Below are 15,560 nucleotides of genomic sequence, written 5' to 3'. Positions count from 1 at the left end.
GACGACGACGCTCCAGTCAGCGACGTGGCGGCCTACCAGAGCCTCATCGAGGCTCTCTAGTACCTCACCTTCACCAGGTCCAACATCGCCTACGCGGTCTAGCAGGTGTGCCTTCACATGCGCACCCCACGGGAGCCCCACCTCACCGATGTCAAGCAGATTCTTCGCTACCTTCATGGCTCCCTCGACTTCGGCATCCTTTTTCAACCCTCTTCGACTTCTGAGCTGGTGGTCTACATTGACGCTGATTGGGCTGGCTGCCTCGACATGCGTCGGTACACCTCAGGCTACGCCATGTTCCTGGGCACCAACCTTGTCTCCTAGTCCTCGAAACGACAACTCGTCGCCTCTCGCTCTAGCGTTGAGACCGAGTATCGCGTTGTGGCCAATGGCGTAGCCGAAGCCTCCTGGCTTGGTCAACTTTTTCATTAGTTCCATAGCCCCCTCACGTGTGCCACCCTTGTCTACTACGACAACGTCAACGTGGTTTACCTCTCCACCAACCCCGTGCAACATCAGCGTACAAAGCACGTGGAGATTGACCTCCATTTCGTCCGCGAGCGTGTCACTGTCGGTGAACAGGTGATGTTCACGTTCTTCGTGTCTTTACCACTTCGCAACTTGCCGACATGTTTTACCAAGGGGCTTCCTTCCACAGTTTTCACCGAGTTTTGGTCCAGTCTCAACATCTCTATAGAATAGAGTTGTGACTGTGAGGGTGTTAGTGTAACTATGTAATCTCTCTTGTAATGGGCCTTGACCCAGTTACTCAGCTATATTAATATACTCCCAACCCACATTAGGATTATGGTTCCAGTCTTTCCAATAGAGCGAATCTCCTCTTTGTACATAAACTTTTTTGTTCCTTCCATAACTTTATTGAAGGGAAAAACTCCTGCCGTTACGGTCAAGAAAAGTGATCGGAAGATTGAAGCCATTAAAGAAAAAATAGATCTGCTTGCTATAAATTTGATGAGATTGTACAGATTGTCTGCCTATTATGATTTAAGCAACAAAACGTGTTTTCTAGCTGTGACCCTATGGTTTATTGTTGATCTAATTGAATTCTGTGGTAACTTTTGCAGCTTTTCTGGGATTGGAGTTGGCAAGACCTTGCTGAATACGACGTTTTGGCAATGTTAAGCTATGTATATACAGTTGCACAGTCCAAAATTTTGTATGTGGGACATTCACAGGTAGCCTGTTGCTGGGTTTGATTCAGTCCAAGCCTTGCAAATGTATTACTAACAAGTATATGGTTTTTTAGGGAACTATCATGGGTTTGGCTGCGTTTACAATGCCTGAAACAGTAAAGATGATAAGCTCTGCTGCGCTTCTTTGTCCCATTTCTTACCTTGATCACGTCAGTGCTAGTTTTGTTCTTAGAGCAGTTGCCATGCATCTTGATGAGGTAATATAGCATTCCTAAACAAATCCACCAAATAAATGTCCATAACTTGTGAATCAAGTATGGTGCCCTTTTACCACAGATGCTTGTTATTATGGGCATCCATCAGTTGAACTTCCGGAGGTAAATTGACACTTCTTTGCCCGACTTTCCTTTTTTTTCCTTGGGTGTAATTATAATAATTTTTAAGTTACTCCTTGAGCAGCGATATGGGTGTACAGATATTAGATTCGCTGTGCGATGATGAACATTTGGACTGCAACGATCTGTTATCTTCAATAACAGGTATGCAATGCCACAGAAATTTCTTTTTTTTTGTTACTTTCTGTATTTTCCATAAAAGAAAAATGAGATGTCCAATTGTGTTCTTCTGTTCTACGTAGTTGTGTTGGTGTTGACTGAGTGCATGTGTGCGTGTGTGTTGGCCTGTACGGTGAGGTGGGGCCGGGATTGTTTGTGTTCTCATATCCTTTTTGCATTTAGTGGAGACATCAACAACAACAACAACAAAGCCTTTTTGTCCCAAGCATGTTGGGGTAGGCTAGAGATGAAACCCCATATGAAAACCTCAGAGCTCAACCCCCAAAGAAAAGAAAAGGGAGACAAAGGCAAAGGAGAACCGAAAAACGACGAAACACATAAAAAGAGATAAAATCCACAATGTAGAAGGATAGGAGATTGGAGAAGACACCACACCCTGCAGTGGGGTGGTGACGTTCATATATATAGCCAATGTGGCTGAGTGTACATGGCAGGTGCCAATCACAGTACATGGCAGGTGCCAATCACAATACATGGCAGGTGCCAATCACAATACATGGCAGGTGCTAATCACACTGATTGTGGACTTGCCTAATATGAACTTGCCTAATATACACTTGCTATATATATCTATCAACCTCCCGCAGTCGAAGCGTCAGGATTCCGGATGCAAAGACTGGATCGGAAATCCTCAAATAGCTGAATTGGCAGGCCTTTAGTCATGATATCAGCGAATTGATACTTGGACGGCACATGGAGAACTCAGACCTCACCGAGAGCCACCTTCTCACGGACGAAGTGGATGTCAATCTCGATGTGCTTGGTACGGCGGTGATGGACCGGGTTGGCTGTCATGTAGACGGCGCTGATGTTGTCACAGTAAACGACTGTGGCGACCTTCAAGGGAAGATGAAGTTCCTGAAGGAGTTGTCGAAGCCAACAACATTCTGCGACCACATGAGCAACAGCCCTGTACTCGGCCTCCGCACTGGACCGTGACACGGTGGTTTGCCGTTTGGAGGACCAGGAAATCAAATTGTCGCCGAGGAAGACACAGAAGCCTGATGTGGAGCGACGAGAGTCTGGGCACCCAGCCCAGTCAGCATCGGAGTATGCAATCAGCTTGTCGACGGGTCCAGTGCCTATGTGGAGACCGGCCGATAGAGTGCCCTTCACGTACCGAAGAATGCGCTTGATCAACGCGAGGTGAGGCTCGCGCGGGTCATGCATGAACAGGCACACTTGCTGCACAGCATATGCCAGGTCGGGGCGGGTGAGCGTCAAGTACTGAAGAGAGCCCGCGAGACTTCGGTATGCGGCGGGGTCGGTGACAGGAGCGCCCTCCATGGCAGAGAGCTTGGCACGAGAGTCAACAGGCGTCGACGTCGAGTGACACTCGGCCATGCCCGCCTTCTGAAGAAGGTTGACAGCATACTGTCGCTGGCTGAGGAAGAGACCGTCGGAAGAGCGAGTGACGGATATCCCCAGGAAGTGATGGAGCTCCCCAAGGTCTGTCATGGCAAACTCAGAGTGAAGCCTGTCGATGAGTCGTCGAAGTAGAGTAGCCGAAGATGCTGTGAAAACGATGTCGTCGACGTACAGCAGTAAGTAAGCTGTGGACTTGCCCTCAGTGAAGATGAAGAGCGAGGCGTCGGTGGCAGAGGCGACGAAGCCGAGCTGTCGAAGGAACGTGGCAAAGCGTTGGTGCCACGCCCGAGGGGCCTGCTTGAGCCCGTAGAGTGAGCGCTGAAGAAGGCAGACAGCGTCAGGGCGTGCCGGGTCGACGAAGCCAGGAGGCTGCTGACAGTAGACCGTCTCATTCAGGTGGCCGTGAAGGAATGCGTTCTTCACGTCCAACTGGTGGATGGGCCACTGGCGAGAGGCCACGATGCTGAGGACGACCCGAATGGTGGCAGGCTTGACAACGGGGCTGAAGGTCTCGTCGTAATCGACGCCTTGGCGCTGGGTGAAGCCGCGGACCACCCAGCGAGCCTTGTGGCGGGCTAGGGTGCCATCGGAGTGGAACTTATGCCTGAAGATCCATTTGCCGGTGACCACGTTGGCACCGGGTGGACGGGGAACAAGGCGCCAGGTGTTGGTTTCGACGAGCGCCTTGTGCTCTTCAGCCATAGCCTCACGCCATTGGGGGTCCGCAAGGCCCCCCCGGTAGTCACGGGGAATCGGCGAGGTAGTGGAGACGGTGACGACGTGAGCTGCCGGTGGGAATCCGTATCGGTCGACAGGCTTAAGCGAGCCTGTCTGTAGCCGTGTCACCGGACGACTCGAGGTGAGAGGCGGCGGGATCGAAGAAGCTGCCACAGCCGTAGCCGGAACCGGCTGTACAGTAACAGCGGTCGCCGGCTGTGCAGGAACGGCGGGCGCCGTCTGTGCAGCAACCGCGGGCGCCGGTGGTGGTACCTCCAGCTCTGTTGGAAGTGGCGGAGCAGCAGCACGCCGTCGAGTGTACACCCGTAGGGGTGGAGGGCCGGCCGGAGCAGGCTGAGTCGGAGCAGGGGCAAGAACTTGGCCAATCTGGAGGATGGCTGGGTCCTCAGCGAGCTCCTCCAAGTGAGCTCGATGTTGCGGCTGCTCAACGTCGGCTGGCAACGGAGCGACCGCATGGGGTTCCGTGGCAGCAGTGCGGGGCATCGGCGCGGTATGACCTGTAACAAGAAAATCCAGAGAGCTGGGAAGCGCACTGGTGGGGTCAGCACTAAAGGGAAATCGCATCTCGTCGAAGACAACATGACGGGAAATGATAATTCGTCTAGTGGTGAGGTCAAGACAGCGGTAACCCTTATGGGAAGGGGGGTATCCGAGAAATACACAAGCTGTGGAGCGTGGTGCCAGCTTGTGTTTGGAGGTGGCTGTGAGGTTGGGATAGCAAAGGCAACCGAAAACACGAAGAATGGTGTAGTCAGGGGGTTGCTGGTAGAGTTGCTCAAAGGGAAGTTTATGGCCAATGGCTGAGCAGGGACGTCTGTTTAGGAGATAGGTGGCTGTAGCTAGCGCCTCTGCCCAGTATTGGGGCGGCATGTGAGCATGGATGAGCAGTGTGCGGCAGATATCGTTCAGAGAACGAATGATGCGTTCAGCTTTGCCATTTTGAGAGGAGGTGTAAGGGCAGGAGAGGCGTGAGTGAATGCCGCTGGATGCAAAGAATGTGGTGAGGGCATTATTAACAAACTCAGTGCCATTATCAGCCTGTATAGCCTTGATAGGGAGGCTGAACTGTGTGTGGACATAAGCGCAAAAATTAATGATGTGAGAGGATACCTCGGACTTGCGGACTAGAGGGAAAGTCCAGCAAAAGTGTGTGAAGTCATCGAGGATGACTAGGTAGTACTGCGCACCAGAGACACTGGCAACGGGAGAGGTCCAAACATCACAGTGAATAAGCTCAAATGGTAGAGATGAAACTGAACTGGAATTTCCGAAGGGCAGCCGCACGTGCTTGCCAAGTTGGCATGAATGACATAGAGTATGAGCGGACTTATTACATGAGATGGAATTATTTTGTCTAAGCAAATTTAGGGCAGCAGCTCCTGGATGACCAAGACGATGGTGCCAGAGGTTGGTGGAGGTGGCGAGGTTGGCTTGGGGCGTGGTAGGGATGGTGTAGAGGCCGTCAGAGCTATTAGAGCGGAGAATCACGCGTCTGGTCTGCAGATCCTTGACAGAAAAACCAAACGCGTCAAATTCGATAGTGCAATTGTTGTCACGAGTAAATTGGCGAACTGAAAGTAAGTTGCGCACTAGAGATGGGACAACTAGAACATTGCGAAGCGAAAAGGATGAAGTGCTGCCAGGCAATGTGGAGGTGCCAGAGCAAGACACAGGAAGGTGATGACCGTTGCCAACAGTGATGGATGGGACAGAGGAGGGTTGACGGGAGAGAAGTATACCATCCGTGTTGTGCATGTGGGAGGTGGCGCCAGAGTCCATGACCCAGCCGGAGTTCTGGAGCGCCATTTGGTTCAGGGCGGCGATGAGGCCGGCCTGATCCCACACCGGGGAAGGAGGTGGCGGTGCGGCGAAGTGGGCCTGTGGGTTGGCACCCATGAGGCCCTGGTTGCGCCCATCTTGGCCTCCCTGCTGCCAGCTGCCGGTCTTGGGGCCTTGCTGCCAGCCACCACTTGAAGGAGCACCGCCCTGGGAAGCCCATGGGTTGTAGCAGAACCATGGCCCCATGGGGCGGTTGCCCCCGGTTTGGGCATTGCTGCCTTGCTGCCAGCCGCTGTTGGCGTTGCCCTGGCCGCGCCAGCTGCCTTGCTTCTTGCTGCCTTTGCCTTTCCTGTTGCCCCCACCCCCGGAGCCCTTGGGAGGAGCACCGGTGGGAGCAGCGTAGGAGGAGCGGCATCCCGTGGAGGTGCAGGTGGAGCCAGAGGCAGCCACCATGGCGGATGCTGCGGTGATCTTCTCGTCATTGGCGAGACGCAGCTCTTTAAGGGAGAGCATCTCGCGGGCCCTGGAGAAGGATGGCAGGACAGCAGAATTTGCGATGTCGTCGGCAGTGCCGCTGAAGCGCGGGTTGAGGCCGCGGAGGAGGTTGAGGACGAGTCGGGCGTCTTCGATGGTTTCGCCGACGTCCCGTAGGGCAGCAGCCTTGATCTTGAGTCGCTGGCAGTACTCATCGATCGTCAAGTCGCCCTGCTTCAAAGAGTGAAACTCCTCAAGCAGGAAGACAGCGCGGGGCGCTCGATTGGAGCGGAAGAGGCCTTCAATCGCCACCCAAAGTTTGTGGGCGGACTGGTTCTCGTCGGTGATAGCAAGATCAAGAACCGAGTCGGCGACGGTGTTCAAGATCCAGCTGCGGACAGTGCACTCAGCAATGTCCCACGATGGATCACCGGCTGGAGGAGGAGGCCCGTCGATGTGGGGACGAAGACTGAATTTCCCACACAGGGCCTTGAAGAAGGACGCCCACTTGGTGAAATTGGGATTCTTCATCTCCAAAGTTACCGGAATGTGGGTCTTCACGTTGACGACGGTGTAGGGGTGGATGACGACAGCCTGCGGCGCTGGTGGTGGTGGTGCAGCGGCGGCTGCGGCCTCGGCAGCAGCAGCGGGCGGTGGCTGCAGCAGCAGCGTCGTCACCAGGCGTCGTGGGTGGCTGCGAACAGGGGGAGTGGCGCACAGCCTGAGGTGGACGGTGGCGTCAGAGGACAGCCGCCGGGAAGGTGGAGGTGGGGAGATGCGGAAGCAGAAGGTCCAGGATCTAATTGATCTTGGTCTGTGATACCATGTAGAAGGATAGGAGATTGGAGAAGACACCACACCCTGCAGTGGGGTGGTGACGTTCATATATATAGCCAATGTGGCTGAGTGTACATGGCAGGTGCCAATCACAGTACATGGCAGGTGCCAATCACAATACATGGCAGGTGCCAATCACAATACATGGCAGGTGCTAATCACACTGATTGTGGACTTGCCTAATATGAACTTGCCTAATATACACTTGCTATATATATCTATCACACAAGAACCAGCAAGATCTAAAGGGGCACAAGAAAAGGTCAAACGATTAAGGAGGAAAAGTGAAACTACAAATCAGGGTTCTGGCACGTGAATTGCACACTTCCACCCCTTCCTATCCACAGCGAGCTCTTTATCAATATTCCACTCCTTCAGGTCCTTCTTCACAGCCTCTGTCCACATCAAGGTTGGTCGACCTCTACCTCTCTTCACATTCTCGGGACGCCTAATTATTCCGATATGCACTAGTGCCTCTTCAGGTCTTCGTTGGATATGTCCAAACCATCTCAAACGATGTTGCATAAGCTTCTCTTCAATTGACGCCGCTCCTACTCTCTCTCGTATATCATCATTCCGGACTCGATCTCTCCTTGTGTGGCCACATATCCAGCGCAACATACGCATCTCTGCCACACTTAGTTGTTGGACATGTCGTCTTTTAGTGGGCCAACATTCTGCTCCATACAACATAGCCGGCCGGATTGTTGTCCTGTAGAATTTGCCTTTTAGTTTGTGTGGCACCCGGGGGTCGCATAAGACACCCGCAGCTTGCCGCCACTTTAACCATCCAGCTTTAATTCTATGACTGCCATCCTCATCGATGTCTCCCTCCTTCTGAAGCATTGATCCTAAGTAACGAAAAGTGTCTTTCTTGGGTACCACTTGCCCATCAAGACTAACATCGCCATCCTCATACCCCATGGCACTGAAATCACACTTCATATACTCTGTTTTAGACCTACTAAGCCTAAAACCTTTTGCTTCCAGCGTCTGCCTCCACAATTCCAACTTTTGCGAAACACCACTCCTACTCTTCTCAATAAGTACCACATCATCGGCAAAAAACATACACCACGGTATATCTCCTTGTATGTCCCTTGTGACCTCATCTATCGCCAAAGCGAAAAGATAAGGGGCTCAAAGCCGACCCTTGATGTAGTCCTATGTTAATTGGAAAGTCATCGGTGTCTTCATCACTTGTTCGGACACTTGTCACAACGTTAGTGTATATATCTTTAATAAGATTAATGTACTTTGTTGATACTTTGTGTTTTTCCAAGGCCCACCACATTACACTCCTAGGTACTTTGTCATAAGCCTTCTCCAAGTCTATGAAGACCATATGCAGGTCTTTCTTTTGTTCCCTGAACCTCTCCATAAGTTGTCTTAGTAAGAAAATGGCCTCCATAGTTGATCTCCCAGGCATGAAACCAAACTGATTTTGGGTCACGCTCGTCATCTTCCGCAGGCGGTGTTCAATGACTCTCTCCCATAGCTTCATTGTATGGCTCATGAGCTTAATTCCACGGTAATTAGTACAACTTTGAACGTCTCCTTTGTTCTTGAAATTGGTACTAACGTACTCCGCCGCAACTCGTCGGACATTCTGTTTGTCCGAAAGATGTTGTTAAAAAGCTTAGTCAGCCATACTATCGCTATGTCTCCAAGGCATCTCCATACCTCGATAGGGATACCATCAGGGCCCATCGCCTTTCCTATCTTCATCCTTTTTAGCGCCTCCTTAACTTCGTATTCTTGTATCCTTCGTACAAAACCCCTGTTGTTGTCATCGAATGGTTCGTCCAATTCTATTGTAGAACTCTCATTCCCTCCATTGAACAATTTGTTGAAGTACTCCTTCCATCTGTTCTTGATCTCTTCATTCTTCACTAATAGTTGGTTTGCTTCATCCTTGATGCATTTGACTTGGTTGACATCCCTTGTCTCCCTTTCACGAATCTTGGCCATCCTAAAGATATCCTTTTCTCCCTGCTTTGTGTCCAATCGTTGATAAAGGTCGTCATAGGCTTGACCCCGGGCTCTACTAACCGCTCGCTTTGCAGACTTTTTCTTCGCTATCCTGTACTTCTCTATGTTGTCTGCACACTTGTCATGATGTAAGCGTTTGTAGCAATCTTTCTTCTCCTTGATAGCCTTTTGGACATCTTCGTTCCACCACCAAGTGTCTTTAACTTCCCTTCTGTTTCCTTCACTCAACCCAAACTCTTCTGAAGCTATCTTTCGGATGCATGTCGCCATCTTCCTCCACATGATGTTTGCGTCTCCCTCTTCTGCCCAAGGGCCCTCCTCAATAACTCTCTCCTTGAAAGTTTAGGCCACATCCCCTTTAAGCTTCCACCACTTTGTTCTAGTGACCTTGTTATGCTTATTCCGTTGTAAATGAATCTTAAAACGGAAGTCAGCTACGACAAGCTTATGTTGGGTTACCACACACTCTCCAGGTATAACCTTGCAATCTAAGCAGGCATGCCTGTCCTCTTTTCTCAAGAGGACGAAATCAATCTGGCTAGTGTGTTGGCCACTACTGAAGGTCACCAGGTGGGATTTCCTCTTCCTAAAGAAAGTGTTTGCTATAAACATGTCATAGGCTAGGGCAAAGTTCAGGATTCCTCTCCTTGATTCCTAGTCCCAAAGCCGAAGCCTCCATGCACACCCTCGAAACTGGTGCTAGATGTACCCACATGGCCATTGAGATCTCCTCCTATGAAGAGCTTCTCGCCAACTGGCACACTACTAACCATGTCCTCCAGGCCTTCCCAGAACTCCCTCTTTGAGTTCTCATTAAGACCTACTTGAGGAGCATACGCGCTGATAACATTGAGAACCAAGTCCCGAATGACCAGTTTGACTAGGATGATTCTATCTCCTAGTCTCTTAACATCTACTACCTCATCTTTAAGGCTCTTGTCGATCAAGACGCCTACTCCATTCTTGTTTGCTGCAGTCCCCGTGTACCACAACTTGAAACATCATTATAAGTTTTTAGAGGCATGCTAAAGGGGTGATGTAAACAAATGCTTGATAACCTCTGTAACAGAGGTATATGCTGTACTGCAATGAATAAGGAGTGAACCCTGAATTCTGCCAATTTGCTCCATTTTTTGATCCATGCTTAAACGGTACACTACTTTATACTCCTACAGTATTTCAGAAGATAGGCTGCATGTGTAAAGTGTTTCCCAACCTTGCAGCTGCACTGGTATGTAGGTGCATGCATGAATGCATGATGCATGTGTGATTCTGATCTTGACCGGTTTGTGTTTTGTTGCCGGCAAGTGCACAAAACCACAAACATCCTTTCACCTTAGCTTCACCTTTTGATAAATTCTATATGTTGTGTCCAGATCATCCAGGCAGTTCAAAGGCACTATAGATTTTAGCCTATGGCCTTTCAACTTAGTTAAACTGCATCTTCCTGTTTTCTTCCTAAAATGTTATCTTAATGTCTTCTCAAACTTTCACCTCCAGTTAGCAGTTGTTATGGAGCCGTGCAACTTTACATACTGCATAAGAAGCAAATAATCTATACTGATGGATTGTCTGAGCCTAAATATTGAGAATTAACACAAGATTTAGTTAGTAAAGTTATGAGATGGAATACATCATACAATTTAAAGCTTGTACAATTGTGTGGTCTGTGCGGTAAAGTTAAAGTACTTCAGCATAGTGTCAGCCTGTCAGGCACACTTGTTGTATTTTAGACTTTGCACACAAAGAACAACCAAGTTTATTTCAGGAATGCCGGTGGGAGAGAAGGATCAATATAATTTATTTCTTAGAAAGTGGGGCTGGGCGTTAAGCAGCTGGCAGCATTTTTTGCTGAACAGCTAATATGCATGTGGACCTTTTTTTTTCCTGAAAGCGCAGGAGAACTGCGCAACTTTATAGATAACAGAGAAAACAGGCTTTACAGAAAAAACACACCCACACAGAGACACACAACACACTACAACCATATGCATGTGGACCTTGCTAAAAGGTATATGACATTACAGGGCAATGTCACGTCCCCGTGGCTGCCGATGGTGAGCCGGGACGTGAGGAGCTGATGATGCACCGATATGCCGCCTCTCCGTGGAGGAAGACGAGATGAGCGAAGGGGACGAACCCTGTTTCCGATTTCTGATTTGATTTCCATCCTTCTCCTGCCGTTGTGGTCCTGCCTTTAGGCTGCTCCGAGTTGGGCCATGGGACATCGAGGCCCATCGCGTGGTGAGCCGGTGCCGGGTGTTACATTACCGCCCCGACGAAATGTTGCTTGTCCCCAAGAAACACTGCGATCTGTAAAGCTAGCTCCTCGCGGCTCATCACCAATTGCCCATTTGTAATACCAGGATCCCATTGTCTCCTCATGTATGGCCCAAGTTGCAGACCACTTACTCCTAGAGTAAAAGTACCAAGTCTCCAAGACCGCACCTTTTTGGAGAAGTGACCAGGCCGACAAAGAGCAACATCCAGTGCTTTTGGCCTGTTAGTAGCAGCCATGGCAATAACTTTCATGTCCGAGTCAAAACCATCCATTTCGGCAATTAGCTGGTTTAGAGTTTGGTCCCTCACATCGTTAAAACTTCTACCTCTATTTCCACCCACAACATGTTCATCAATAAAAATGATGGATGGAGCAGCTTCTTTGGCTTCCTTGAACAATTCCGTGACACGGGCAACACCTCTTCCAACGAAAGCTTCAACAAACTCACTAGCAGAAACATAGAAAAATGGAATTCCAGCCTCTCCTGCAACTGCCCTTGCTAGAAGAGTGTTTCCAGTTCCTGGAGGGCCAACAAGCAGGACACCCCTGGGCAATTTTGCTCCAAGCTTCTTGGAGTTCAGTGAACCATGCAGACAGCTCACTATCTCAACAAGCTCCTCCTTTGCTTCATCTACACCCCGAACATCGCCAAAGTCATGAATGGCAGCCAAGCACTTATCTCCCACACCCATGTCCTGGCAAACATCATTTACTTGGCTCTCACGAACCTGGAGGAACTGAAATGGAATCAGAACCTCATACTCCTCCATGTAGCCCCAACTGAGAAACAATACTCTCTTGCTTGATACTGCCACAGAGCCACCAAAATTTTTGACAAACAGACTGATGAATTCAGGATGAAAATCAGAGGACGCAGTAGTGACAAGATTGCATTGAACAACACATTCTGTCATGATATCAAGCTCTTCCCACTTAGCCGCAGTACCAGCAGAAGGTATATCAACCATAACCTCAAGCAAGCCGATGGCATCCTCCCACCGCTTGTCTCTTAACAGACCTTTTATCACCAAATTGAACCCATGCGTGCTTGACAGCAATCCCTGCTCTATCATCTGACGACATAGCTCATATGCCTTATCTGTCATCCCCTCTGCATCACAACCTTTTATCAGAACCGCATATGTCACATTGGTTGCTGTCACACCATCCCTGACAGCCTCGTTAAATAAATCCAGCGCTTTCCCAACTTCACCGAGCAAGCAATACCCATGCATCAATGTTGTCGCGAGAACCACATCCATCTTTCCAGCAACCAGCAACATCTGATCCTTCAACTTTAGTGCCTCCTCCATCCTTCCTGCCTTCACGAGCACAGCCACCACAAAACTGTATGTCAATGTCAAGTTCCATGGCCTGAAGCCGGCCTCCATCATCTCCCCGAGCACCTGGACCGCCCTGTCTGCATCGCGCAGCCTCATCACGTCAGCGTGGTACCCCTTGCCTCGCATCTTCTCGAACAGCGCAAGCGCGTCTGCGACGATGGGCTGCTCCAGCGGTTGCTCGTCCTCGTCCATGACAAGCGCCTCCATGCCTGGCCCCGTACACCTCTTCAGCGGTGGGGTAGTACTTCTTGTCCGCAGCGAGCACCACGGCCTGCTGCGACGGATCGCCATCCTCGTCGTCATCGTAGACGTCGTAGACGGGTTCACTATTGAGGTGGAAGATGTCGACGTTGTCGAAGAAGGGCACGGAGGGCGTCGCGGTGGATCCGGGGACCCCCACGGCGCGTGCTGCCGCCATGGACGCGGTCTTCCCCTGGGAACCGAAGTCGATGGGCATCTCGTCGTCGAAGACAGGTCCCTCGTCAAAGCCTGATGCCGTGGTGTTGCCCGCAGATCGACCGAACTGAGGCAGAACGGGCAGATCCTCCGCCGCTTCCTGTGCCACCGCTGCTGCTAGATCTGCCTGACCCCCCACCAGCGACTCCACCTTCTGGACCAGACAACTCGGCTTCTTCATAACCAACTCCCAGCGCGCTTCATCTCATTGTGCCGCCTCAGCCATCGTCGCGAGCACCAAGGACGAAACCGAGGAAAATGTCGAGAATCGACTACCTCTGATACCAACTGTCACGTCCCCGTGGCCGCCGATAGTGAGCCGGGACGTGAGGAGCTGATGACGCACCGATATGCCGCCTCTCCGTGGAGGAAGACGAGCGAAGGGGACGAACCCTGTTTCCGATTTCTGATTTGATTTCCATCCCTCTCCTGCCGTTGTGGTCCTGCCTTTAGGCTGCTCCGAGTTGGGCCATGGGACATCGAGGCCCATCGCGTGGTGAGCCGGTGCCGGGTGTTACAGGCAAGTAACTAGTTTACTGAGCAAAACATAGAATTAATTTTCTAGTAAGTTTGCTCTTCAGTATGACAGAACATATGACTAATTTTGGATAGTTCGCTTAGGTTGCACCATAACTCAGCCACATACCTTTATGGTTTCATATGAAACTTGTCTTGATTTTGATCCAAATATCAAATAGATATTTCTACAAACAATAACCTCCTGGCCATATTAGGGATCTGGATATAGTTGGAGTTGTATGACACAATAGATGAAAATTTACTTTTCTTTTTCAGCGTTTCTTATATGGTGCCACATGGAATAATTTCTCAAAAAAAAAAAAACCGTCTACTTCAAATTGTCAGTGTTTTTCCATTGGAAAGCTACAACAATATATAGCCCATGCAAAAACCCAAACTGATCACATCAGATTGATAGATGTTGAATTAATAGATGAGAACATTTTCATGTCCTAACTTATGTGCTGTGCTTAGTATAGTATAATTTGCAACCTTTCTTCCAGGTCAAAACTGTTGTTTCAATTCATCTCGGATTGACTATTATTTGGAGTATGAACCCCATCCGTCATCAACAAAAAATTTGCGGCATCTTTTCCAGAGTATGTTCTCTCTAATTCTTAGTCTTGTTTACACATCATCTTGGAATATTATTTCAACTTTTTCACTCAAGGGCAGAACACAGTGTCCACATGTATTCCGAGGTTCTCAAGCCTTTTGAATGCACTGTGTTTTAGTAGCTCAATATTCTTGTTTTTTTTGGGGACATCCGTTTCTCTGAAGCTTATTGGCCACATAGGGTGATAGGCACATGGCTTATGTAGACACGCTATCGAAAATAATCCTGTTGCTCCATCATGCAGTGATCAGGAAAGGCAGCTTCGCAAAGTACGACTATGGATGGTGGGGAAACCTAAGGCGCTACGGCCAGCTGCGTCCTCCCTCATTCGATCTAAGCAGCATACCGGAATCACTGCCGATATGGATGGGGTATGGAGGCCTTGATGCCCTGGCTGACGTAACAGACGTTGAGCGCACCATCAAAGAGCTGAGATCCACGCCAGAGCTCTTGTACATTGGTGGTTATGGCCACATTGATTTCATCATGAGCGTCAAGGCAAAGGAAGATGTTTATGTTGACTTAATGAGGTTTCTCAGGGCCCAGCAGGGAATGCACAGTAGCTATTAGGACGCACGTCACGTACGCCTTCAAATAAATGCTTATGCTATGATGACAGTACGACCATGTAAATACGGACACAGCATAGCATGTAAATACAAACAGTCTATTGCATTGCATGTAAAGTGGTGTGTGGATTGTTCTCCATTTGATGTACTGCTTTCTGAGTACAGTACACATGTACATCAGTACATGTAACATGTGTATATGACAAAAATGTAGCACATGCAACTTGGCTTATTTCGTGCCGATTGTGTGCTTGCATTTGGGGAGGAAATCGAGTTGCAAATACATAAGACTATCTCTAGCACCTTAGGCATCTCTAGCAGCTTAACCATCACCATTCCTATATTCAAACTTTACTATGTGAACAGTGTAGTCTACAGTGTGAAAAAACAATACAAAACAGTGTTTTGGGTGACCATATAGGTAAATTGTTAGACATGTCTTACCCATCCTTATCCCTGTATTCAAACTTCAAACTTCACTGTGTGAACAATGCAATCTAGTGTAGAACAGTGCAAAATAATGTTTTGGGTAACCATGTGTTGAACGCTAGATGCTCTTGAACAAGGTCCCTCGTTCCAATGTGGGTGCACACAACATTAAAAGCTATAATGGAAACATGAGCTTCGAAGTTTATATAGCAAGTGGGTCTCTTAAACCCAAAGTTGGGATGGACGGGTAAGACCATGTAGAAACTATCGCAAATAATCATGTCGCCCTTATTCAAATCATTCTTCATATAGAACCATTCCTTTGCCCACGCATTCAGCCATTTGCTACAATACGCAAGGGCCTAAAACTGAGCTTTTTTCAGTAAGCGAAGTTGTAACACCCGGAGTTATTGTGAAGGCCTTCAGCTTC

At 49.2% G+C, this 15,560-nt stretch overlaps 1 protein-coding gene across 2 annotated transcripts in view; it reads left to right on the top strand.

Annotated features, from left to right (window-relative positions):
- Positions 1 to 14,999, top strand: part of LOC100273980 (Triacylglycerol lipase 1) — a 35,146-nt gene extending 20,147 nt beyond the window's left edge. The window contains exons 4-9 of one of the 2 annotated variants that reach the window (NM_001360522.1): positions 1,086 to 1,196; positions 1,268 to 1,411; positions 1,491 to 1,531; positions 1,614 to 1,693; positions 14,020 to 14,115; positions 14,377 to 14,999. In NM_001360522.1, coding sequence (NP_001347451.1) covers positions 1,086 to 1,196; positions 1,268 to 1,411; positions 1,491 to 1,531; positions 1,614 to 1,693; positions 14,020 to 14,115; positions 14,377 to 14,702 — 798 coding nt within the window. In that variant the 3' untranslated portion in view covers positions 14,703 to 14,999. The remainder of the gene's footprint in view (positions 1 to 1,085; positions 1,197 to 1,267; positions 1,412 to 1,490; positions 1,532 to 1,613; positions 1,694 to 14,019; positions 14,116 to 14,376) is intronic. The other variant, XM_008652894.4, reaches the window with a different exon arrangement.
- Positions 15,000 to 15,560: the final 561 nt, after the last annotated feature.

Source organism: Zea mays, chromosome 7, assembly GCF_902167145.1.
Source record: "Zea mays cultivar B73 chromosome 7, Zm-B73-REFERENCE-NAM-5.0, whole genome shotgun sequence".
Lineage (NCBI taxonomy): Eukaryota > Viridiplantae > Streptophyta > Magnoliopsida > Poales > Poaceae > Zea > Zea mays.
The sequence above is the reverse complement of the archived record's forward strand: the minus strand, read 5'-3'. Positions and strand labels throughout refer to the sequence as shown.